This window comes from Pinus tabuliformis, chromosome X (assembly GCF_031772625.1).
Source record: "Pinus tabuliformis cultivar Carrire ecotype Pingquan chromosome X, CPIR1, whole genome shotgun sequence".
In the NCBI taxonomy this organism is placed as follows: domain Eukaryota; kingdom Viridiplantae; phylum Streptophyta; class Pinopsida; order Pinales; family Pinaceae; genus Pinus; species Pinus tabuliformis.
In genome coordinates, this window is record NC_142308.1 from 1255163265 (window position 1) to 1255190332 (window position 27068).

Here is a 27068-nt window from a genome sequence, read left to right on the forward strand (position 1 = left end):
ACACATACGCTAATAATAAGAAGAAGATCAAGCTAACAAGAAGAATTTAAAAAAGTGCTTCACAAATTGTTATCAAGTCTAGAAGAATCCTATTATCACTAATTTCCCTAGATTCTTCAACATGGTATTAGAGCTAAGGTGACACATCAAGGAAAGGGCATCTCAAGAACACTCATAAGGTGACACATCAAGGAAGGACATCTCAAGAACATCTACAAGGTTGAAGCATCAAGCCAAGAAGTCTCAAATACATCAAGGACAAGAAGGTCTACCATCTACTATCCATCAAGGAAGACTACAAAGCAAGAAGAGAAGCCTTTCATATAAAGGCACCTACAAGAAGATCCAATCAAAGAAGGACCTACATCAAGCTACACCATCTTCAAGGGAAAAAGCACTACAAGTCAAGTCCTCTCCAAGCAAATCTCATCATCAAGCAAGTCTATTTGAAGGAGGCAATTTGAAGATCATCAAGATCCAAGAAGGCAAGCCATCTAGTCTTCAAGAAGAAAGCAAGACTACTACATCACAAATTGTATCAAGTATATATATGTCCCCTCTTGAACATACCTCAATGTCTTTTTGCAAGGAAAGCAACAAATTGGTTGGGACGACTTACTTCCTTGCATGGAAGAAGAGGACTAATTTACTTCTCAAGGAGAATGAACTTCTAGACCTCATCAAAGGGAATATCACTGTCCCTACTAAGGAACAAACTCGAACCTTAGCGAGGTACAATAAAGATGAGACAAGAGCTCAAAGGATTCTAATAGAATCTATCAAGGACTCTCTCAGTCCTTATGTCTCCAAATTTGAAACATCAAAAGAAATCTATGATAAACTAATAGAGTTATTCTCGGTAAGCACAGCTGGAGAAGTGATATCTCTATGTAATGATTTGTACAAGATGAAGATATCAAGGGAAGGAATAGTTCCTACTTCATGAAGATCTCTGAGATGAGAGATCAACTTCAAGAACTAGGAGAAGTCATGTTTGACAAAGAAATGACAACTGCTACCTGAGGATTGGGGCAACTTCACATCAAGCATATATGCCAAAAAGGAAGCTACCCCACTAAGTGAACTTTGGTCTCTATGCAAAATTGAGGAGACTAGACTCAAAGCCAAGGATGATGTGGGATCAAAAGAGCAAGCATTTGCTACCATGGCCAAGAGAAAGGGAAAATTTGGAAAATTTGGTCCACGAAGAACAAGCAACAGAGATATGTCCAAAGTCCAATGCTTTGGCTGTCAAGAATATGGACACTACAAAAGGGACTGTCCCAAGCTTAAGAAGGACAACAACAAGAGAAAAAGAGAAGAAGCTCACATAACTCAAGAAGTGAAAGAAGAAGACAAGAAGCAGAAGAAGGAAGATCCTCCAGATCTCTACTATGACTAAGTCAACTTCTTTACATAAGTCTTCTTTCAATGTTTTGAGTATCATAGGAGCATATAGAAATAGGATAGAATGCATGGTTTAAATATATCCTCTAGAATATAGGAGCATGATGTAGATATAGCTCAAGATATTCATGTAGAAAGAATATACCTATTAAAGGACCTCATCCATGATGAAAGAAAATTGATCATGATTAAATCTTAGAAAGCCTCCATCATCAAAAAGGAAGAAGCATTTGCAGGATGAAGGTCTTCAAGATCCTCTAACAGAATCTTCAAAAGAAGGTTCATAAATAAGAGCAAATGTCTCAATAGGAGTTCCATTCATGGGATTCAAAGAAAGGATGATATGCAGGCGAGAAAAGATGAAGCAAGAAAATTGAGGCAATCTCAATCAAGAAGGACCAACAAAAGAAGCTGAGATGATCAAAAGAAGAATCAAGATGAGGTATGTATGCATCAATATTTAGACATGTCATCATATGTATTATTGAATCATGGGAATAGTTCTAAACATGATCAAGTATAAAAGGATCTCTTTCACCAATGACATGCTCGAAAGCATGGATTACAAACCAATGAAGGTCAACATGAAGAAGTACCCTCATAAGGAGTATGAGATGGTTGACTAAACAATCTATGAAGAAGCAAATGAAGAAAGAGATCAAAGATGTAAGAACACCATGGTCACAAAGAATCATTATCTGACAAGATCCATCAAAGACATCTCCCGAAAGAAGGCATGACAACTCTGACAAAGAAAAATATCAAAGGACCCTTGACACCCATGAAGGCCTTGGAGATATTAAGATGCAGATAACTGATTCAAGTCTACAAAGATGTCATGATGGAAGATGTTAAATTAGAAACTAGGGCCAAACTCCATGTGGGTCAGCTTATTTATGGCAGTTGATATTTTTATTAGATCCCTCTCGTCGAGAGGTGTAGGATTGATCTAAAGATCATCGAATTCTGATAAGTATTTATGGAGATATGAATTTACTTTGATTATGGAATTATTATCAAGCCGACCAGCATCTTATGTAGGCTCAGAAGCCCAACCGACGTGTCTATTCAACCTCTACGTTTTTAGTATAAATAAGAGAGAATTTGGAGTCATTAGTGACACAGATTCTTCATGTGATCTCCTCTCCACGTTTTGGGTTTTTGGAGAAGGAGAGACACTAATAAAGGATGCCCTAAGTCAATACTGAGACACTTAGCTGCAGATCAAGGAAGACATTATTACATTGTTCATGGAGATCTATACATTGTTAATAATGAGGCACTACACGCTGTTCATGCTGGAGACTATTACACTGTTAATAGCACATATGCAAACAATGAGGATATGTATATATCCACAGTATACACACAACTTTCTTGATGCCCTAACTCTCACGCAGATATGGAGCAACTATGTACAGAATGAACGTTGGAAATGGAGCAACTACGCACATCAATGAACTCATACGCTCATTTGATGTTCATGGTGTCATTTACACTATACACTTAATACGCGCATGAGACACAAAAATAACTGGCTGCGTGCAAAGCAAAGAAAATTCCAGCGAGATTAGTTGCAGAGTATCCGGCGTTTCCTTGTAGGGTTTCAAAGCCCTCGGCTCTGTGAATAACTTGAGCGGGACTTATTCCAGTTGCTTATCATGTCGATCATCAGTGTCGGGCGAGATCGCCTGTTCAAAGTTCTAGGAAAGACTTACAGTCAGGAACAATTTGAGGAACTCTGCTTTGACTTCGGAATTGAGCTGGACGATGTTACAACTGAGAAAGCCATAATCAGGAAAGAGAAAGATTTGGACGAGGAAGCCACTGATGATGAAGAAGTCATATACAAGATAGAGATTCCTGCCACTCGTCACAACCATAGTCACGAGGAGGTGAAGCCGCAGTTAAGGCGTGAAGTTGCAGTCTTGTTCATGCAAAGGATACTCGCAGTCCTGTTCATGCAAAAGATACATGCAGTCTAGTTCACACAAAGGATACCTGTTATACGCTGGTCATAGAAACTCTAATATGCTGGTATGAGGGACACTTATATGCAGAACGCAGTCCATGTTTAAGATTGCCCTTATACATGAGGGTAAATACGCAGCAAGTCAAAGAGATCTAGCCGCAGTTAGAAGGGAAGCCTGTAGCTGCCAAAAGGAATATCTTACGCAGTATGAAGGTGTCACTGTTACACAAGGTGGCATACCTGTAGCAGCACAATGAACAACATGATAGATCTATTCTCTTGGCTCAATGAAGACTATGTTAGAAGTTTCAAGTCCTAGCATAACTCTGATAATGAAATAGATTTCAATGACAGTCAAGAGATCCTTGGCATACGATAGTCTCATCATGTTTCAAAGAACAGTGACAAGGATCACGTTAATCATATATATGTATAGCAGCTTGATGATGAATGAGATCATGGACATAAAGGGCAGCATGAGATCATGGACATAAAGGGCAGCATGAGATCATGGACATATAGGATAGCATGCATAGGCAGCATTATAAGATCATGAACATGAAGGGCAGCAGCATGATAAGATCATGGACATGGGCTGCATGATGATAATCACAACTATTGCAGCATGGCGTCATATGCAGTGATGCAGCAAGTGGACCTGGATGTAGTACTATGATAGGTGAAGCCGTCACCTTGGAGAATCAGTTGAAGCAAAATGTCTTCAATTGATCTCATCGTTATACGAAATGATCTATGCTAGATCTAGATAAGTCAAAGTGTTGACGTCTATTGTAAATGTACTATCTCTCTCTCTCTCTGTGCTGAACTTTAAAGAACATAAAAGAAGAATTGATCAAGGGTTTCCCCACACATTGTGAGGTTTGTCCCTAGCTAGCGCCACATCTTGTGTCCTCTTGTCTTGGCTTGTCTTCTGCGATTTATATTTGTGTTCTATCTGCAGTTTATCTTAATGCTGATGTGATTGCTAACTGTGAAAATTTAAATAAATTGCTCTAGCATAGAACATACCAAAAATTAACATAGTATTAGAGCTGAGGTGAAGACAATGCCCAAGCAAGAATGAAAGAGCAATCACCAAAGTCAGTTGGGACAAGACAAAAGTATCAATGGGTTCTTCATAATTCACCTAGAGTGAAGTTGAAGCAGAGAATGTTATCAGAATGATGCAACAGAAATTTCTGATGGCATACCTTAAGATCACTTCATTGGGAAGTACAGATCTAAGGGTGGATGGAAAGATAGATGTCTTGGTTATGAGTTCGGCCCTTATGCGAAGGAGTGTCCGAATGACAGAGATGCAGGTCATCAAAGACATGAGCGACTCTTCAAGGAAGCATGGAACCCAGGTAAGAAGAATCAAATATTGTTTCTGATAAAGATGTGTTTTCTTGTATTGGCCCTCTCCTTCAGATTCTTTGGGAATATGGCATATTGATTGCAGTGCTTCAAGGCACTTCATCGGATAGAAGGGTGCACTCTCTAATTTAATAGAGATGGAAACAATCGTGGGATTACACTTGGAGCCGATGCCACCTATCCTGAAAAGGGAATGGAAGTCAAAGGTTTTATGGTGGCATTTGTCAATGGAAAGGTACGTGTTTGAAAATTGAATTTTTGAAGATGTTTTTTGAGTTCAAGGTTGTATAAAGTTGCAAGAAGTCCATTGTGGACCATGTCCATTGACACATAGCACCGAAGGTCTGTGAGTCAGATGGTGACTAGGAAGCTTGAATTCAAAAAGAGCATGAAAGTACATGTTTGAAATGTACCGAAGAAAAATCTTACAAGGGGACCATTCCCCTCATGTAGCAGGTCCACAGGTTTGAAACAACCCGTGGAGTTTGAGATTCTTGAACGGGAATCTCATGTATACAGGTAGAAGAAAGCCCTCTATGGCTTGAAGCAAGACACCCCGGGCATAGTATGAGAGGATCAACAGCTGTCTGATGAAGCTGAGATTCACTAGGAGTGAAATCGAACCAAAGCATACGAAGGTTGTGGATGACAGACCTCTCATACCGGCACCTATGTCTGACAGGTGTAGACCCTCTCATTTGTAGAAGACAGAGGGAGTTGGATTCCAAATGTGGAAAGATAAACTGCTAGCCTGTGACTACCTCGAGGATCTTAACTTTGAGAGGTTATATGGTAGTGATGTTGGACTTGATTTGGGAAATGCCTCTGAGTTTCTAAAACTCATTCGCGTTGATGTTCTTGGTGAACCTCCGTCTGAACATATGTTTTGAGTGTGAGCTCATATTTGGTTGAGCCTCACTAGATTGGTGCCAAGAATCTTCTGAGATGTCTTCAGGACACAATCTCTCATGGATTGAGATACATTGCCGGAAATATGAAATTGCATGATTATTCGAACGCTGATTAGGCAGGTAGTGTGGAGGATCACTAGAGCACTTCTTAGTGTTGTTTCTCTTTGGATTTTGCTTCGATATAAGGGATGAGCAAGAAGCAGAAGTTAGTTGCCATAAGCACCGCCGAGACTAGATACATATCTACGAGTATGATCTCGTATGAAGCTGCCTGGTTGGGGAAGCTCTTCAGTGAGCTATTTTGATCACATACCACTGTGATTCTCTGTAACAACCAGAGGTGGGATTCAATTATTGAGGAATCCTATATTTGACAATTGCTCCAGCTGATAGACATCAGATACTACCTTATCTAGGATATGGTAAGTCGATGAGCAAGGAGGCTCCATCTCACTGAGATGATGTACAGGTCAGAGCCCCAAGGAAAGATCAAATTTGTGATTTTCCCGAACGACTTGGAGTTGTTGAGAGACCTTTGTAAAAGGGTCTTGCATGTTGCATACATTGAGCTCTGGGAGCTCTGGGGGGCTTGCGGTTCTTACTGGAGCAACATACGACCACAGGGTGACTCACCCTCCTCTGGTGGTGCGCACTGGAACTAGATGATTCGCTCTCTTGTAGAATAGGATGATTCGCTTTCCTGTGTGGCAGGATGATTAGTTCTTCTGTGAGGCCTGGATTGATGTGTTCTCCATGGCGATTGTAGCAGGATTGATGTGTTCTCCTATGAGGACAGGATTGATTAGTTCTCCTGTCAAGGCATCCTACCCATGCAGTCTAGGACTCATGGGAAGTACCTCTCATCTGATCAATGAGCACGGAAATGAAGTTAGGGACCATAGTAGTACCGATGGACGCATCATTGTATCTACCGTACTCCCTACGCTAGGATGACCTCCATTGATCTGGGATCAATGATACTGGTCTGGGACCAGTGGTAGGAGTTGTACCACACTATGACACTAACTTTGGGTCGGTTGAGACTAGTCTGGGACCAGTGGTACATACTCTGAGACTGACTTCGTGTTAGTGCAGGACTAGTCTGGGACTAGTGAGAGTGGTACATACTATGACGCTGACTTCGGGTTGGTTGAGACTGGTTTGGGACCAGTGATACCCTCTCTAAACCTGTGAAACTGGTCTGGGACCAGTGATAGGAGTGGTACCCACTATGACGCTAACTTTGGGTCGGTTGAGACTGGTCTGGGACCAGTGTTATGCACTCTGAGACTGACTTCGGGTCAGTGGAGAATGTTATGAGACATTCTCGATCAATTCTTCTTCTTCATGGTTGGCAGAGTAGAGCGGAGCTAGCAGAGCCAGCAGAGCTGAGCTGAGCAGATCAGAGCCAGCAGAGCTGAGCAGAGTAGAACCAGCAGAGCAGAGCTGAGCAGAGCAGAGCAGAGCCAGCAGAGCTGAGCAGAGCCAGCAGAGCTGAGCAGAGCAAAGTAGAGCTAGCAGAGCTGAGCAAAGTTGGTCAAAGCAGTGCAGGGCACTGATGGCAGAGATAGTACAGTTGGACTTATGGATCACCAGATGGAGTTCTCCCTAGTTGAGAGGGAGTGTTAAATTGGAAACTAGGACCAAACTCCATATTTATGGAAGCTGATATTTTTATTGGATCCCTCTCGTCGAGAGGTGTAGGATTGATCTAAAGATCATCCAATTCCAATAAGTATTTATGGAGATATGAATTTACTTTGATTATGGAATTATTATCAAGCCGACCAGCATCTTATGTAGGCTCAGAAGCCAACCGACGTGTCTATTCAACCTCTACGTTTTTAGTATAAATAAGAGAGGATTTGGAGTCATTAGTGACACAGATTCTTCATGTGATCTCCTCTCCACGTCTTGGGTTTTTGGAGAAGGAGAGACACTAATGAAGGATGCCCTAAGTCAATGCTGGAAATAGAGACACTTAGCCACAAATCAAGGAAGACATTATTACGCTGTTCATGGAGATCTATACACCGTTAATAATGAGGCATTGCACGCTGTTCATGCTGGAGACTATTACGCTGTTAATAGCACATATGCAAACAATGAGGATATGTATATATCCACAGTATACGCACAACTTTCATGATGCCCTAGCTCTCACACAGATATGGAGCAACTACGTACAGAATGAACGTTGGCAATGGAGCAACTACGCACATCAATGAACTCGTACGCTCATTTGATGTTCATGGTGTCATTTACGCTGTACACTTAATACGCGCATGAGACACAAAAATAATCGGCTGTGTGCAAAGCAAAGAAAATTCCGGCGAGATTAGTTGCAGAGTATCCGACGTTTCCTTGTAGGATTTCAAAGCCCTCGACTCTATGAATAACTTGAGCGGGACTTATTCCGGTTGCTTATCATGCTGATCATCAGTGTCGGGCGGGATCGCCTGTTCAAAGTTCTAGGAAAGACTTACAGTCAGGAACAATTTGAGGAACTCTGCTTTGACTTCGGAATTGAGCTGGATGATGTTACAACTGAGAAATCCATAATCAGGAAAGAGAAAAAGGATCTTTGTCATTAATATCACCCTCTAAGCATTAACATAAGATAGAAAAAGCATAGCATGTCAAGTCAAGATTTTGTTTGAGTGATGCGTACATTTTTAGAAGGGTCATGATAGAGGAGTTCGACAACCAATGTCACTAACATCAAGGTACATAGAGGGATTGGTACTCTTGATTAAATATGAGTTCCATACCCTAATACATGACAAAATTCAATGGAAACATTGCAATCCCCCAATCCTGAAATCCTGAAAAACTGATAAGTCTGCTGGATTTTGAATGAAATCTAAAATTCTACTTTCTCCATATGAAATCCAATGAGGACGAAACCACTCTCAAACATCCTGAGTCATTTCATGGTAATGTTAAAAATTTAAGTAAAAGGATGAAAATGAAAATTAAAGAAAATGTCACTTTTACTTTAAGAATTTAACATTACCATGAATAGCATATCAATACTAGGGCCTAGACTTGATCATTAAGTTGCCCCACTCAAAAACTATTTGTTTCTTTCAAAAAAAATTGCATTTCGAACATTACTACCAAAAAAAAATGCAAAAAAGGCAAAACGCTCCCGAAAAGGCAGGGAGCGAAATTTTTTTTAGGGAGCGCGCTCCCGACCCGCTCCCGCCCGGAGCGCGGATCGGGAGCGGGAGCGAAGGGGGGGGGGGCGCTCCCCCGCAACACTGGATTTGGATGAGGAAGCCACTGACGATGAAGAAGTCATATACAAGATAGAGATTCCTGCCAATCGTCATAACCATAGTCATGAGGAGGTGAAGCCACAGTTAAGGCGTGAAGCTGCAGTCCTGTTCATGCAAAGGATACTCGCAGTCCTGTTCATGCAAAAGATACACGCAGTCCAGTTCACGCAAAGGATACCTGTTATACGTTGGTCATAGAAACTCTAATACGCTGGTATGAGGGACACTTATACGCAAAACGTAGTCCATGTTTAAGATTTCCCTTATACATGAGGGTAAATACGCAGCAAGTCAAAGAGATCTGGCCGCAGTTAGAAGGGAGGCCTGTAGCTGCCAAAAGGAATATCTTACGCAGTATGAAGGTGTCACTGTTACACAAGGTGGCATACCTGTAGCAGCACAATGAACAGCATGATAGATCTATTCTCTCGGCTCAATGAAGACTATGTTAGAAGTTTCAAGTCCTGGCATAACTCTGATAATGAAATAGATTTCAATGATGGTCAAGAGATCCTTGGCATACGATAGTCTCATCATGTTTCAAAGAACAGTGACAAGGATCACGTTAATCATATATATGTATAGCAGCTTGATGATGAATGAGATCATGGACATAAATGGCAGCATGAGATCATGGACATATACGACAGCATGCATAGGCTGCATTATAAGATCATGAACATGAAGGGCAGCAGCATGATAAGATCATGGACATGGGCTGCATGATGATAATCACAACTATTGCAGCATGACGTCATATGCAGTGATGCAGCAAGTGGACCTGGATGTAGGACTATGATAGGTGAAGCCATCACCTTGGAGAATCAGTTGAAGCAGAATGTCTTCAACTGATCTCATCGTTATACGAAATGATCTATGCTAGATCTAGATAAGTCAAAGTGTTGACGTCTATTGTAAATGTACTCTCTCTCTCTCTCCCTGTGCTGAACTTTGAAGAACATAAAAGAAGAATTGATCAAGGGTTTCCCCACACATTGTGGGGTTTGTCCCTAGCTAGCGCCACATCTTGTGTCCTCTTGTCTTGGCTTGTCTTCTGCGATTTATATTTGTGTTCTATCTGCAATTTATCTTAATGCTGATGTGATTGCTAACTGTGAAAATTTAAATAAATTGCTCTAGCATAGAACATACCAAAAATTAACAGAAGGCCATCCAGCAAAGCACTATTTGATGAATTAATATCAGGATGAATTCAAGAAGGGCTACCAAATCGAAGTATTGGAAAAGATAGGCATAACTAAGCATCCATATGATACACATTCTGAAATATAGTCAAATGACAAAGGAGTAGCCAGATGACGAAAGATCCTGACATATATCAAGAAGGCCACTTTCCACAAAGGAAGAAATGACATAACAAACTAGGAAGGAAAGTGATCGATGGTTGATGCCCTACAAAGAAGAAGCTCAACAAAACTTCATGACATCAAAGGAAGAAGGAGATCCAACAGCTGAAGGACCCATGGAGAAGAAGTTGTTGATGAATGGACAAGTCCCTAGCTAAGAGGGAGCTTGAGCAAGTTCCTAATTACAAAGGAGCTTGAGTGAGTTCTTTGTCAGAGGAAACTTTGGCATACCTTCCCCGATTGAGAGGAAGAGATAGACACAACATTCTTGTCTTCACTTTGGAAGAAAAATGGAGGATTGGGTAATCATCTGGCATTCGATGCTCTTTGAGGATGTGTAGGGCGTCCAAGATAAGAGTAGGCAAGAGGACCAATATTCTTTGAGGGTTGGGAACCCAAGACAAGAATAGTCCTAGAAGGTCATACTCAGTGAACACCTAGGTGGGTATGTACCTTGAGAGACAATGATAAAGGTGTCTATAAATCATTGGTCTCGCCAACATTGTGATCTGATCTTATGAGAGGTAGAGTTTTTAATCAAGGCCTTGCTATAAAACAATGTTGGTTACTATGATGCTATAATAGATGGATTTCCAATCCGGTTTCTCTTATGTGAATTCTTCAAGATTGAAAAAATAGTCAAACACCTTGTAATGATTTATGAATACCTCCCTAGTTAAGAGGGAGTGTTGAAAAAAATGTAACTAGGTTCGGTCTTCATAAATGTAATTTTGATATTTGTATTTATAAAGGAAAAGAAATATTATTTTTGTTATTTATATCAATGAGTTTCTTGCTCATTGAATAGGTCTAGCACATGTTAAAGTGTTATAGGGAAGTCAAAGAGTCAAAAGAAATGATGAAGACCCTTAAGGGCATGTTACACCATGTATATACTTGTATTAGAGTCAAAAGAATACCTCCAAGCAAAGTCACAAGTCTCCTCCATGCAACGACATCACCAAAGAATCAAATCCGAAGTATAAAAGTCAAGTTGGCCTAAAGGAGGGACAAACCTCTATATATAGAGGTTGTCCATTCCTCCAACGACAAGCATCAAGCATCTCTGAAATCAACAAGAAAGAAAGTCGAGAAAAGGGTGAAGAAAGACGAGGAAAGGGAACCTCTGTTGAAAATGGCAACAAGAAATGCTAAAAATAGCACTGTAATAAATAGCAGTTTGGATACCAGTGTTGGACATAGCAACAAGGAATGAAAAATGGAAGTGCTAAAAATAGCATTGCTATAAATAGCATTTCGGGATGGATTCCTATTTTAGTTAGTCTCTGAACTAAAATAGAGAAGTAAAAGTTCGAATTTGATCTTAGCAGTTGTTTGTAAAATAATTAATTAACTCATCTTGAGTTAATTAGTTAGAGAAAATCAAACATGAAGTCTATGTGAGGACATGCAACAGTTATCCCATTGATTGAGGAATTTATCCATTAGTTAAAGAGATAAGGATGAGTTGTAATTAGTTGGCTCAGTTAACTGAGTCAAGTCCAGTTAGATTAGTTCCAACAATTTGTTGAATTAATTGTGAGTTCAGTTAGTTAATGCTTGCATGCATGTAACTGTTGCTCTCCAGATAACTGAATATTCTCTCATAAATAACTCATGCATGTCAGTTCAGTTAGAGACCCAGTTGAGATCAGAGGAAGGGACAGTGTACTATCAGTTGGAGGATTTTTCCTATAAAGGAAACTCATCCATGCAGAAGGAATTATCTCCTTCAGGTTTGTGCAGTTATTTCAGAGGTCAGTGTTGTGTGTGAGGTGAGAATCACACAGGTTGCAGCTGGAGGACCCAGGAGAAACTGCGCAAGGAAATAGGAGGCTTGGAGGACTGAGGAAGGCATATGTTGTGTCTATTCAGTCTATGAGCAGCATTGTAGGATTGTACTGAGAGCTAGATAGCTTGTGAGCTAAAGCTTTGTGTAATCCAGACATATTTCCACTTGTACGATAGTACAGAGATCGGGGTTTCTTAGCTGAGGCTTTCCCCAGAGTATTCTTCTATGTTCATGTGTGATTGCTTTCTCTTTCTCAGTTATATGTGTTCTATTTGATCTTGCTCATAATCGATTAAGCTTCAGCAAGTTTGTTGTAGAAGTAGATCTAGTATTTTGCTTTAGTATATTGCATAATCTGTTGATCTACAATGAGAAATTCTACAGCCTCTAGTGCAGCGAAGGAGGAAACAAAACTGCGCCTTGGAAGTTTGTTCTAAGGTCAAATTATAGTCACACGTGCGAGAAAGAGAGGGTTTATTTTCTGTCATAGCATCCCTCTACCACATCACATATCTCTCATAGTTTGGGCTAGAAACATAGGCCTATAAGGCCTCCTACTCAAGCGAAGAAGGAAGAGGTCACTTTCATAAGGTATCCCCTCACATGTGCAAGGAAATAGGGTTGCACTACTGTCACAACAAGTCTGCAACTATACCTTAAGAAGGTGCTTGTTGGAAAGAAAATAAGGTACCCTTCATATGTGAAGGAGCCTACTAAGAATCAAAGAAGAATATCTCTTCTGGAGCAAGTATAACGAAGACTACTATCAACTGCCGAAAGAAGAATGAAGTGCCAATGAAAGAAGAAAGACGTGCCAGAAGAAGGAGGACAAAGTGCAGGAAAAAGAAGGACAAAGACTTGACTTATGCTTGGAGGATATTCTTGTCAAGGGTCTAGGGTTTGGCATTGATCAATAGAAGCTTCAATAAGAGAAATTTACAAAAGGGTTTTCCTCTCTTAAGAGAGAGAGGTTTTGCCCTGGCAGAGAGCCAATATCTTGTGTTCTTGTTTCTTGTGTTTTGGTAGCAGTTTGATGAAGTAAACACACATACACTAATAATAAGAAGAAGATCAAGCTAACAAGAAGAATTGAAAAAAGTGCTTCACAAATTGTTATCAAGTCTAGAAGAATCCTTTTATCATTAATTGCCCTAGATTCTTCAACATGTGGATCCCCCCAAGCAGAGATGAGACTTGGTTGTGTAATATCCTTGTCATATGTTGGCAAGTGGCATTGCCCCCAAGTGAATATAGGGTGATGGGTGAATCTCCCCTATGATGATTCTTCTTTGTTAGAGTGAGACATCATTGTTCCAGATGATACAGAGTAGAGATGAGCAAAGAACGCAAATATCTTCATTTTTTCCAAAAAAAATGGAAAATCCTTTTTGATCATGAATCAATCCTAATAGTTCAATTTCAGCTTAATCATCAATATTAGTATTATTATTATTAAAAAAAATTCGAGTCTCTCAATCATGTCATATGTAACTCCCCTTAATTAATGCATATGTTACTCTCTCTTAATGGATTCATTCCTCTCTCTCTTTAATGCTCTTACGCACGTCTTACACTCTCTTACACTCTTACACACTTTAATGACTCGTCATAAAAAGATTCCTCTTACACCTCTTTAATGCATAAGTTACACTTCTCTTCTAAATGCATAAGTTACACTCCTCTCCTTTATGGCATAAGTTACACTCCTATTTTGGCATATGTAACTCCTCTTCAAGGCATGTGTATTGCTTCTCCTTTATGTCAATAATTCATTGCCCCTCCCATATATATGTGTCTCATATCATCTCACCTCACTTACTTGTGCATTGTGAATTCGAACTTGAGAGAGAGAGAGGTGGAGAGACTTGAAGGAGATTGTGAGAGAGAGATACTTGGAGAGTAAGAGAAGATCTCGAAGAGCCAAAGTGATTCAGTGTTTGCATCAGCTACTGCTATCGGATATATTCTTCAGATTTGGGTGAACTTCTTCATTCTCTCTTTGTACTTTGTATCTCTGCTGAACAGTTGATTTCTATTAGAAGAAGAATCTGGTTGGGTTTTCCCGTTATGGGTTTTTCCTTGGTCATTGACCTAACTTCTCTGTGTTTCATTGAGTTCTTGGTTGTCTTTCATTGTGCATATGGTTTATATGGTTTATGTTCTATCTACAATTACTTAATTTATTTTGCAGCATAAAGAAGTTCTGGATTTAAGTGATTGTAAGAGCATAGAACATCAAAATTTCAACAGATTGAGCTCTGAGAATATTATGACTATTTTCAATCAAACAAACAAGGGGAAATCTGTAGTTTTCAATGCCATCAAATAAGCATTTGTGGAGTGGGGATTTACTCTGATCTACCATATCCATATTCTCATGTATGTAGAAAATTTTGTGCCTTTATTTTCTTTCTTTTCAAGATTTAGTATAGGGTTTAGAATGTCTATTAGATATACCTCTTTTGCCCTTTTTAATGGGAGATTTAACAATTATGTAGCTATGATATTTTAATTGTAGCATTCTTTAAGTTTTTTGCCGATCTAGATTCGAAATTTCCCCATTTGTTTTGTGCCATACGTTTAAAAATTTAATTAGTGCATTGAAAATTTTAAAATGCCAAATCTATTGGATCAAATGTGAAAGTACGGTCTACCATATGACAATCATAATAGAATGAGGTTGAATTACAAGCTATGTAGAGTGGAAATGTTTGGTAGAATCAACCACTCAAAATACCATGTTGCCAAAATCGTAGGGAATGAAGTGGGGATTTTGTTGATTTTTGGTAGCTACGGTCGATATTCAAGCAACCTACTTAAGGGAAATCAAAAGAAGAAATTTTAAATTTAAATTTTGAATTAATTTGCTTCCAAAATTCAATTCGGCCTAGCATAAGGACAGGTCGACTCAGTGTACAGACACACTATTTCAGGCTCATGAATTCACTATTTAAAGGCCACTCGTTATCCACTTCAAAGCACCAATTCAGGTCATCATCAATATATGTTTATGTTCACAATGTGAAGAAAAAGGAAGAGAAGAAGACCAAAATCTGTTCAAACCATTCTTCATATCTGTTTGACCTCAGATTTTCCTCACACGTGTGGAGCAAGTCAAAGTGTTTATGTGGTTTTATCTATGGAACAAATTGAAATGTTGTGCAAGAAAAGGAGGCCGAAGTTTCTCAGTTTGACCAAGTTTGACATGGGCTTGTTTGCTAGGCAGTTTGACTTTATTTTGACTGGAAAATCAGATTGTATCTCTTGTTGAATTGAATAATTTCTCTAAGAAAAGGTTGTTGGGTTTTTCCTGAGGTTGGGTTTTCCCAGGGTAAAACTTTGTGTCTTTTGTGTTTGGCTATCTCTTTATGATCCTACCGTCATTATTGTTGAGAAATGTAACTAGTGTGGGTTTTCATAATTGTATTTGAGTCATAATGTAATTGTCAAAAGAAAAGAAAAATTATAAAAGAAAGAAAAAATTTAACATGGGTTTCATGCTTTATGTTTCTAGGTCAAGCCTCCATTGAAGGCTTATAGTTTGTGTCATTGTTATTATATTATAAACCCTTAATAGACTCTTTGTTTCAAAGAAAGAAAATTATTTGATATAATTTAGCCATCTACACCTCCACCATCAAGTCAGTGTGCCTACTATTCATGTCGGCCTCAAGAACAGATTGAAACCACTATAAATACCCTAGCATTGGACCTAAAAGAAGACAAGCAAGTGCAAGTTTGATCTGCAAGCTTCCAAGTGAGGAATAAGGATGCAAAGAAACCAAAAGAAAGAAGGAAAGGCATAACGAAAAAAAAGAAGATACTTATCTAATGAATGAGAGCCGAAAAAATTGTCTTTCTGCCACAGAATCGAAGTATTGCAAAGCTACTACAGGGTCGAGATGGAGCAGCGAAGTTGCAAGGTCAAGTTTGTGATGGAGCAATGAAGTTGCAATCTATAATGGAGCAATAAAGTTGCAGGGCTTAGTCTGTAATAGAACAGCGAAATTGCAGAACTGAGGGAGACCTTGTTGACTTGTTTCTAAGGAGCAGACTTGTGTTGACTTGGGAAGTTTGACTTATCTTCATAAGAGGTTGACTTGATGGATGGAGGGGGGTCTTGGTCCTGGTCAAAAGGTCTTGCTTTGCTCATTTGACTTTCTTCTACTAGTAGAAGAGTTTGAATGGGTTTTCCCCTGGCTTGGAGCCTATCTCTGGTGTCCTATTGTTGCATTTGTGATCTTCTTGTTTGGCATTTGTCTTGATGATGAAAAGAACATAACAATACTGATGAAGAACTAATATAATCACAATAACTTGTCAAAGTATAAGAGAAATCAAGTTAAGAGAAATCAAACTATATGCTTCCCTAGATTTCTCAACAATTATTGTTTCTGGATTTTTGACTTCTGTGGTTAATTTCTGTTTAGTTGTATTTCAGAGTATCCACAGTAATAATCATACTTTGTCGACGTTGAGATCTTTTTTGTAATTGCTTAATGATGAATGTAAACTCAAGAAGGATTAAATTAAGGAATCATTAGAAGTAATTATCAGTATAGAATTGAAAAATCAACATGGTATCAAAGCATGGGTAAAAGAGCAGCCTTGAATCTTGACTAAGTTAAACTGTTTGAAGTCGTCCTCTAGGGCTTGTTCTCTCACACAATTTGAAGATTATCCTAATGAAAAGAAGCCCTAGTCCAGACTCTGCTTGCAATTGAAAGGACGAAATATGCTCCAAAGGAGGCCAAGATTTGTCTGTGTTTTTAGCCAAGGTTATTTGTGTATATGAAGAGGGCCAAAGCCCAAGGTTCAGGACCGAAATCCATCTCTTAGTAGGCCGGAAGCCCTTAGGACTAGGCCACAACATGTTTGAGGAAGGACGTAGACAAAAGGAGGTCGAGAGACCTCAGAGGGCGATAAAAAAAAGTCGAAAGGCCTAGGAAACTCCTTGAATTGAAATCCTTAGAATATAAAGAGTGTCAACTAAGTTGCAGACCAAGTTGAAAGGAAAGTGTCAAGGTTTGAGAACTACATTGTATGAGTAAAGAAGGGGTCCTTATAAAAGAATTGGAGGACAGTTATGAAATTGAATACTATAGAATGTTAGTAGTTGCAGTTTGAGCCTGGGATGACAAAGAAATTAAGCTTGCTATTGGATGACTCTAAGAGAAGACTTGAAATGTTAAGTGGCTAGCTTGATAAGTTGGATTGGTGTATAAAGTTGAATAAGTCTGGAAAGGGAGAGTTTTTTTTTTTCAGAAGGGTGTATCTGTCTACGAAATTTGTATGCAAGGAGTGGCTTGCAACAAAAGAACATTAAACACACTAAATAGTCCACAACACAAGTTTCTGATTGAAACAACAGTATGGCAGCTCAAGCTATTCTTATGATGTATATAGTGGAATGTTTTGGTCAAATTCTTTGCATGCTTTGGATAAAATTGAAGACTAATGTGACCTGGAATCAATCTAGTTCATATACAAGAACAAACTGAACTCATTGATGATATGAGATACATGTTCTGATTCAGAGAAACAGCTGGGGTTTATGTATAGTAGTCCAAATTACAGAGGACCTCAAAAATAGAAAGAGTTGGACCTGGAATATCTGAAGCAGAAAAAGATTGTCAGATGGACAACATGGAAAGTAAGGTAGTAAAGTGAGGTAAGACCTAGAAGAGAAATTAAAAGCTACAACTTGTATTGAAGTCCTAATGATTTGTAAAATCCTTGAGCAAGACCTATTGACTTAGTTGTAGGACTAAAGAATGCAGGGCCATCAAATTACTTTCTTGCTGGTCGAAAGTTGTGTCTTTTATGATTTTATTATTTTAAGATTCACTTGACTAGAGATCAGAATATGTAGCTTGGTACAAGAACTAGAAGTAGGGTTTGTAAACCCTATAATGTTAAGAAGTCTTGAATGAGAAAGCCCTAGGGTTTGTTGATAAAACCTAGACGTAGATTGAAGATTCAACTAAATGAAGAAACCCTAGCTCATGCAAGGAAATTGAATGAAGAAACCCTAGTTCATGCAAGGAAGTTGAATGAAGAAACTCTAGTTCGTGTAACGAAGAAAAGGCAAGGTGCATTAGTAGTTGGTGATGACGACAAGGAATGATGAGTCTACAGATGGATGATCAAGAGGGAGTTGACAAATTCCCTACAATCCTCAAATCAAAAGATAAGTACTTTATATCTTTCTTCCCTAATTATTATTGTTTTACTATTATTTCGCCTCTTGTCTTTGTTTCTTTTGTTGGGTCATAATCATTTCTTCCATGACCTCCTAATGAGGGTTCTAGGTACATCGTAAAGGCTGCTAAGTCTTTGGTAGTATGAAAGCATTGGGAAGAACAAACCAAAGTTTGTGGCAAGAGGATTCTCCCAGGATCAATGATTTGTGCTCAAGAGGGAAAAATTGTATTGACATCTAGAATCATGTCTAATGACCAGAAGAGCTTCTAGTTCAGAGAGAGCAAGCGTGCTAGCAAATTTGAAGAACGCCAGCATGAAGAATGATGTCGAGACCTAAGAAGAAGTCAGTAATGACCTCCAAGTAGATCTACAATATCAAGCATGCAATTGATGGCAATATAAAGAAGTACAAAGTGAGATTCAATGATTCTTCTAGAAAGAGGGAGAGGACTATGAAGAGACATTTGATCCAGTTGTTAGGTACACTTATATTAAAATTATTATCTCTATTGCTTTGGAAATTGCATCAGGTGGATGTGGAGACCGCTTTTCCTCAATGGAGTAATTGAGGAAGAAGAAGTGTACATAAAGCTACCTCAAGGCTTTGAGGAGCATAAGGACTCATGTGACAGAGAAAGCAACAGTGGCAGAAGAAGCAACCAGGATTGCCACAGCAAGATCTATTTTAGTGTCAGAGGGAGCACCCAGTCAGTGTGACCGAAAAGCAGTCATGGTAATGAAATGTATCTATTCCATATTTTTCCACTATAATGAAATGCTATTTATGTCTTTTTTTATTTGTTGTAGATATTTGGTGGTGAAATTACAATGTAATAGCACCATTTTATGAAAATTTGCCATTCGAGTTCTCAGCCAGGCACATATATGTGAGGGAAATTGGAGTTTGTTTGGAAAAATACACTCAAAGAAGCACAATAGATTAGAACTTCGCTAAGAAATTACAATTATTATAATTTATGACCCTACCCTCACAACTCATTCAATTTATTATGGCCCTCTTACAGATTGGATTTCCCACATCTTAATCATTTGGTATATATTTACTAGTCTCCAATTGTGGATGAGGCAGCTAGAGAAAATACCTAATGTGGATGTCATTTCCTTGGAAAATATTAATATATTGTCTAATTGGAGGGTGAAGTACGAGGTACCTATTCTTGGGAAGGAACTTGTGTGGTTAGAGGAGCAATACCGACAGGTGTAGGGGGCAAGGAAGGATTAGCAAGCTTAGAGGAGCCCTTTGACATCATTGAGGGTGATGTGGCAACATCAGCCTCAGCTTCTACACAAATTGATATAGCTACACCCACTAGTTGATGTCAGACAAATGATGTGGGACTTTCTAGTGGCAAGTGAGCCACGACCTTTACTTGTATTAGGGGAAGAGGGGTTTGATGCTAGATAGCTAGCTGCTAGATTTGTCATTGTAGATGACTTATGATGAGGAGATACATTTATTTATTTGATGTTTTTGTACTAATTATTCACTTTTGAGTTCTTGATTGGTCAGATATCAGGGTTTTGGATTCAGTGTCGACTTTCTTTGATGTTTTATTATTTATATTTTATTTGGCATCCACTACATTAAATATATTGGTGTTTTTTTCCATATTTACATGCCAATGTGTTTATTTGATGTTGTCATTGGTTTATATGTTTATAAATTTGAAAAACATGAATTTATTTTGTATTTTTTAATGCTTGTTGCAGCTTGCTTATTTCTTGCCTTGATGTTGACAAGAAGTTGTATTCCAAACCCTTGCCGATTTTTTTCCGTTTCCAATTTTTTCAGCAATGATTAGGATGACTAGGGTGTTATGATAGATGCAAAGACCACAAGCAGCAATGGCAACACAATGGGTTTCCTCCTTAAATGTGAACTAAAAAAAACCTTCTGTCAAGTTAGGTGGTTGTACAGAGCTAGCTATGTGGCTCCTAGAGTTCCTTAACCCAAGCCTTAATAATGGACTTGGATGGTATTCAGCCAAAAAAATATACAGGCAATGTGTGCAGGTCGAGATTAACACATATACCAACTGTCAACATATTCATCCAGAGAATAGGGATTCATTGAGAGGAATTTCAATACCTTGTGGACAATTTTAGGGATGAATTTCCTCGGTGCCTTTGGTGGAACCATGATTATCGTTCACCTTCTCTTTGAATAACTAGAGCTCTGGAATATTAGTACTAGTGAACTCAACATTGGGTCGAGGGATTGTCATATTAAACCCTCCTCACACCTTATGGAAGGGAGGAAAGGCCACCTTGTGCCACCTCCCTACAAGGCTGTGAGAGAAGTGAGCTAAGGCAATAGCGATGGGAAATTAAGGAAACCAGTACAAGGTCATCAATGCTCTGAGCTTCATGTATGAAGAATTCTGGCAGAGCTCCCTTCATCTATTTCTCGGCTACAGTACATTTCAACAACAATATTCTTCAAAAAAAAATGCTTAATTTGTGAACAAAATGAACATTGACTCTCAACAATAAATATGTACTATTGAGTAAATCAGAGGCGCGCAACTTATCAACAAGCAATTCTCCCATCTTCATTTTTTCCTCTTATGTGCTTATATTATGTTTGCTTTGCAGATACACAGTATTTTGAATTTCATCACGCAATCTATTATCGATATAATGGTGAAAATGAACCAAAAAGCAGCCATACAGTAGTCAAAAGAAACATAAAACACAATCACCAAGCTTTCTGTTTGATTGCCACCTTTCAATCACTTGGCTTACAACTTTGTTTCTTATTCTCTTTCACAGAGGTTTGTCAGTACTTTGTCAGTTCAATTAAGAAAAATAGTACTCTTAGTTTGAACATCACTGTCTGTATCGCGAGGATGAACCAAGTGCCTAAGTCCACAACAGGGCTTCACTAATTCATCTTGTTATTTCGATTTTACATGGCTGAACCATCTTACGTATGTTTTCCCTAATTTAATAGGGGTTAGGTGCATAATGTGATGAATTTAACATAGATAATAGCTTAGATTCACAAGTTATAACATGTTTTCTGTATCTTTAGTGTCTTGATGCTAAAATTAATATTTTCCACAACACTTTTTTGGTCTTTCAGTGCTCTTATAGCCTGCGGGGAAGAGATGTCCATGTCACATGTAACGCAAACTAACTAAAATAAAATAAAAAGGAAAAGATGATGTCTAAGTTTGCACCTGGGTTTTTTAAGACATAAAACCTAAGTTTACACCAAGTTTGCAGTTGGTACTTAATAAATCCAAGGTTTAGATAGATCTATGTTAACTCTAAAATTTGGAACTTCTCAAATGTACTATGTTATGTTATGCTTAGTAATCAGCATGTTTATTTTTAAAAGACAGTTTCTATTATTTTTATGACCTTTGGATAGCTGGACCTATTCAACTGCTAGGCATTGGCTGCTTTTTGCAGATTGGAGAGTGTGTTGGAGTGTGGTGGAGGCCCAATTTTGAGACTTTGATGTATCCATATTGTCCACCACATATCAATAAACCAAAGGTACAAAGAGGATTGTTAATCAGCTCGATTGTAACCTAAATATGGAACTTTCTGCTGAATATTATATCTTTTCTTGCAGGAATGCAAGAAGATATATGTTGTTCATTTATCTGACAACCAATGCTTTGAAGTACCCAAGAACTTGAAAATTCTTGCTGTTCCATTGTTCGAACTCTTTGATAATGTTGAGGTAAAATTGCAAACATGCAAAACCTTTTAAAATTGCATTTTATTTGGATTTTGCACTGTTCTTTGTTTTGTATCTTCAATCGATATGCTTGCTGACATAATGCACATCAATGATCTTCTAATGGTGCAAACTTGAATGCAGAAATATGGTCCAGAAATCTCAAGTATTCCACAGCAGCTCTCCAGGTTTTCTTTTGATCTAATGTAAAAATGAGTTGTTTCATTTGAACGATCAAAAAGTGTCTCGACAGAAGAGACTGTAGAAAGTATAACAGAAAGCTTCAAAAAGAATTGTGCTGTATAAAGCATGATGATATCATGGAAGAGTGTGAGTGGAGAGTTAATGGTTCTCTGTGGACAACTTTATATGGAAACAAGTATCATATTGATAAAAGGGAAAAACTGGCCCACGGAGGCCTTATTACATTGGCACTAGTATATTTTTGCAGTGATGTTGCCATGCTTTGTATGTAATAAGATGTGTAATTTGCATTCAACTGTAATTTTGTTTTTGAAAATAATGAGTTATGCTCAATTCCTGGAGAACCATAGTAAGCAAACTAAATTATGCATGTATCTTATTATCTTCTCAAGTAGAACATTTTAACTTTACCTATTTGCAGTAACAGCATGAATTGTAGGAAAGTGCCTGTCCAATAAAAACTGTCTGTGGGCTCCGAGTCTTGCTAGAGCTTGAGGTTAGATATTGAATCTTGGTCATCGCAGTAATGCTTTGGAGAGGATAAGAAAATGTGAAACTAAGAAACTTGAAGAACTATAATTATATCACTCTCAATATTTATCTAGTGCACACTGCAACCTAAGTCAGCCATCACATCCATGGGATTGGAATATTTGTTCTTTGAATGAGACAGAAGGTGACAAGGTTTTCTTTAAAACATTGCATAATATTGCAAGATTACGATGCACAATATGTTGTAGGACCATGTAAAATGTAAACATGGAAAATAGTTGCGGTTAGAAACATGAAAATGACTCTCTTAATAAAATTGGAAGACTGCAAAGCATATAAAATTTGTTTTTACAAGAGGTGTTCGTTGATATTTAGAAACATCTGGTGGAAACAGCCTCACGTGACCATTTTCAAGATACGTAAATTATTTGGTTCCAAAATACTCTTACAAAATACATTGAGATGCTTTTACATCTCTAATTTTGTTGGAGATGTTTCTACCTTTCTCGAAAATATACATGAGAAAAATAGTTTAATATCAGTGGCTGATAAAACACTATATCTTGATTATATGGTTGTCTTGAGGAAGACTAGTGATTGTGTGTATTATTGACATATAGCACATCAATTGGGTGTAGCTCAAGTGGTAGAGAGGAGAAGTTGTTATTCTCCCCATGCAGTTTAAATCCCACTTATAACATGTTCACTTCTTGTGAGTCAATTGTTAGTTGGGGCTCCCTCATTCTCACCTGCAGGCTGAAGGGTGAAAGCATGGCAACGTGGAAAAAAATTAGTGACACAAAACACACATTTCCACAAAGTCAAATTGACCACGTATTCAAATTTTCCCCCAACATCGCAAAGAAGAATATCATATAAATCACACCAGAACCCATAGGCCAACTCTTAGTTCTTAAAACAAGGTAAAGGACAACTTTGATAAATTGTGTTGCTAATCCTTTTTGCAAGAAACTGTTTAGAAGATTATGAAACATCCAATGTTTCGAGTGGACTGTTACACCTCTTTCAGCTGAGGTAATCTAGAAATTTTCAGCACACCATTTATAAGCCTAAATGTGTGCGAGTAATAACCCTATAAGGCCATGTGGGTGTGTTTGGTAAAGTGCCTCCTAGATCCCAATGGTGGACAATTATGGTTGGTTTTTTTAGCTTCATCTTCATGGTGCTTGTTTTTAGGCAATGTGACATGCCCTTGGTGGGTGGTATCACTGTGCTTTGTTGGACATCTTTTATGTCTTTGGGTGATATGTGGGCATCATGGAGGTGGACCTACTAGGACCCATGATTTATGGGAGCACTTGTTCTTTACCCTAGTGAAGGTGATTGCTTATTGTACTTTTTCACCCATTTTCCCTTTATTCCAGTGCACCTCTAGACTCATGATTTATGGGAGCACTTGCTATTCTTTAGCCTTGTAAAGGTGATCACCTATTTTGTACTTTTCCCTATTCCAACACACCTCTTTGTTCCCCACATGGATCATCTCCTTGTGTATGCACACCTCTTTGGCCATGGCCATCATTCTTCTTGGTAGCCTCAGTTCACAGTGTGTTTTCTCTCCCGAAGGCAACATCCCACATCCTCCAAAGCAAAGAAGGGTCTGTTGCAACCTCCAAGTCAAGAGAAAGCAGTTGCAAGTCAAAGCACTCTTAACAACCTACCAGAAGTGCCTTTTCCAAGTTTAGGGTACCTTTTGGAGGGGCTAGCTTCATCTTTGGGGTAGTTGTGAGTTCATGTAAGGTGACCTGGCATGTGTGAAGAGCAACATAGAGGTCAAGGCAAGGAACACTTCAGGGATCAAAAAAGACTCGTTTTAGGTCAAAGATCACACAAAAAGCAAGCAATGGACCAAAAACAAGAGTAGCATCCATCTTTTTCTAGTCGTTGGAGGTTGTCAAGTTTGAGGAATGTTGAGGCAATTTAGGAGGTCGTTGAGATCTCCAAGCCATTCCAAGGTCAAATGAAGTCAAGGTCAAGCAAGAGGAGCCTAAAAACATTATTTCAAACATCACTTCTCCATCAAAGAAGAAAGTTATCCATGCTAGTTGTTGGGAGAGCTCAAGCCACTTTTCAAGCAATGTTTAACCTCCAAATCAAATCATTGGACCTCTTATGTACTAAAAAAATGAAACAAATTCAAGTCAAATTTTCGTGGAACATTGGATTTCTAGGCTAATTCATTCCTCATTTTCTCCAAATTCAACCTCCCTTGATGGGATGTCTTGCCTTTGATGAGGGTTTTAAGCAATGTAATGTGAATTTTTTCAAATTGACCTAGTATCCAAGCATATTATGGATGAAAAATCACCTAATTTTGAGGAGCTAGACAGGGAGAGAAATTAAGAGCGACATCTATAAATATAGGCCTCTCCCTCAGTGAAATTGTGAATTGTTGAGATCATTCATTAAAATGTGATTTATTGTCATGAAAGTTTTGGTTTTTATCTTGGAGTCTCATTGGTTGATTTCAAATAGTTTTTTAAGGCAATTTATGGATAACTAATGTAATGTCCCTTTTATTGTCAAATGGGGTTATCTTGGGTGGTTGGGAAGCAGGAATGGGATCCTCCCCACCTAGATTGAATTCTCATAAGTGGCGTGACAGATGTTTACAGAATATGTATATTCCTCGTATGGAATATATAGTGTTGTACCATTGGAAAAAGAAAGCTAATGTAATGTCCCTTTTAGGAAAATTTCAATGGATTTTGGAACGTTGTATTGTCCCTTTTAGATATGTGCCAAAAATTCACTAAATTCTCGCTTAGACTTTCAAACACTTAAATGCAATCAAGAGAAACATTTTTCCATGGGGAAATTTCGTCAAACATGTTTAGTAGTAAACCCTCATACAACAAAATGCACAATGAAAATCCAAATGAGCAGCAAATAATAACTCAACCAACTCTTTATTTCTATTAGTCACATAATTACATGTCCATGATGTTGAGAAATCTAGGGCAATATGATTAGGTTTTCTTTTAGCTTGATTTCTCTTACTTTGACAAGTTCTTGTGATGTTATATTACTTCATGTTGTTATTATAATGTTCCTTCATCATCAAGATAAATGCCAAACAAATGAAGATCACGAACATAAGAAAAGAGCATAAGATGTAGGCACTCAACCAGGAAAAAAACCCCTAAGGAGGGTAAAACCCAATCAAACACTTCCTTAGTAGATTCAAATCAAAGTGAGACAACCAAGTCCTTTAACACTGACTTTACCCCTCCATCCATCAAGCTAACCAAATAGGGCTACGGTCCTCCTACAATTCAACCTTTGTTCTGCAGTAGTAACTTCACCCTGTGAAGTTTGAATCGTCAACACGTGTGACAAAGGACAAATACTTGGTTCTTCTTTCTTCGTTGGATTTTCCTTCGCATTCTTTGTTGTGAATAGGCTCCTCTATGACCTTCACACTTCATGCTTCCTTCTCAAGTTGCATATCCGAGTTCACCCAAATAGGTCGAGTTCACTTGCTATTTGTAGTTGTTTGTCCCTGTACTTTTTGGGCTAACATGAACAATAGGCAAACTGACTTTTAGAAGATGAAGCTAGAGCCAAATTAAAAGAGCTTGAGGCTGACTTGATGGATGGAGGGTTTAACATGACAAAAATAAATAAATTTCTTTGATACAATGAGCCCAAGAAGGGTCTTTTTCATAATAATTTTGACTTTGACTTAGTACAAAAACTCTTAGAGCACTCAATGGGTGCTTTGACCTATTGACCATTGACCCAAGCATGAAACGCATGCTTTAATAAGTCAATATAAAAACATTTTTCTTTCTTTTGACAAATATATTACATCATGACTCAAGTACAATTATGAAAACTAACACTAGTTACATTCTTCAACACTCCCTCTTAACTAGCGAGGTATTCATAATTACATATATACATAGGTACATGGAAGATCTCAAATGATATGTTCTACGAAGAGTCACAACACACGTAGTGCTACAGATTAGATACTTGACCAAGGTATCTAATATGGTGGGACTAAGCTTTGTTCCAAGCTTTAGCCATTCTAGGTACCATTGGGGTTTAGCTCTAACACCAACCCAAGGATCTAGGTGTGTATCCAAGATCGGAGCTCCAAGACCAACGTCACCCTCCCTCCTTCGGGATCTAGACATCATCATAGGGTAGCCAGATGTCCTCCCAGGCATCTTGTTGATCCAAGATGCTCCATCTCTCCTTATCAATCAAACCAAATATATCCACCAATCCAAGCATGCTTCAAACATTCAACCTGCTTATGGAGAGAGCTTGCACAATCACAACCCCACTCAATAATAAAATTTCAATATATATATGCATAT

The 27068-nt window shown here is 38.4% G+C and overlaps 1 protein-coding gene across 1 annotated transcript in view; it reads left to right on the plus strand.

Annotated features, from left to right (window-relative positions):
- The window catches only part of LOC149144544 (pre-mRNA cleavage factor Im 25 kDa subunit 2-like), a 63103-nt gene extending 40554 nt beyond the window's left edge, over positions 1 to 22549 (plus strand). The window contains exons 6-8 of the mRNA XM_089446593.1: positions 21750 to 21836; positions 21916 to 22026; positions 22168 to 22549. Coding sequence (XP_089302719.1) covers positions 21750 to 21836; positions 21916 to 22026; positions 22168 to 22233 — 264 coding nt within the window. The 3' untranslated portion in view covers positions 22234 to 22549. The remainder of the gene's footprint in view (positions 1 to 21749; positions 21837 to 21915; positions 22027 to 22167) is intronic.
- The last annotated feature ends 4519 nt before the right edge of the window (positions 22550 to 27068 follow it).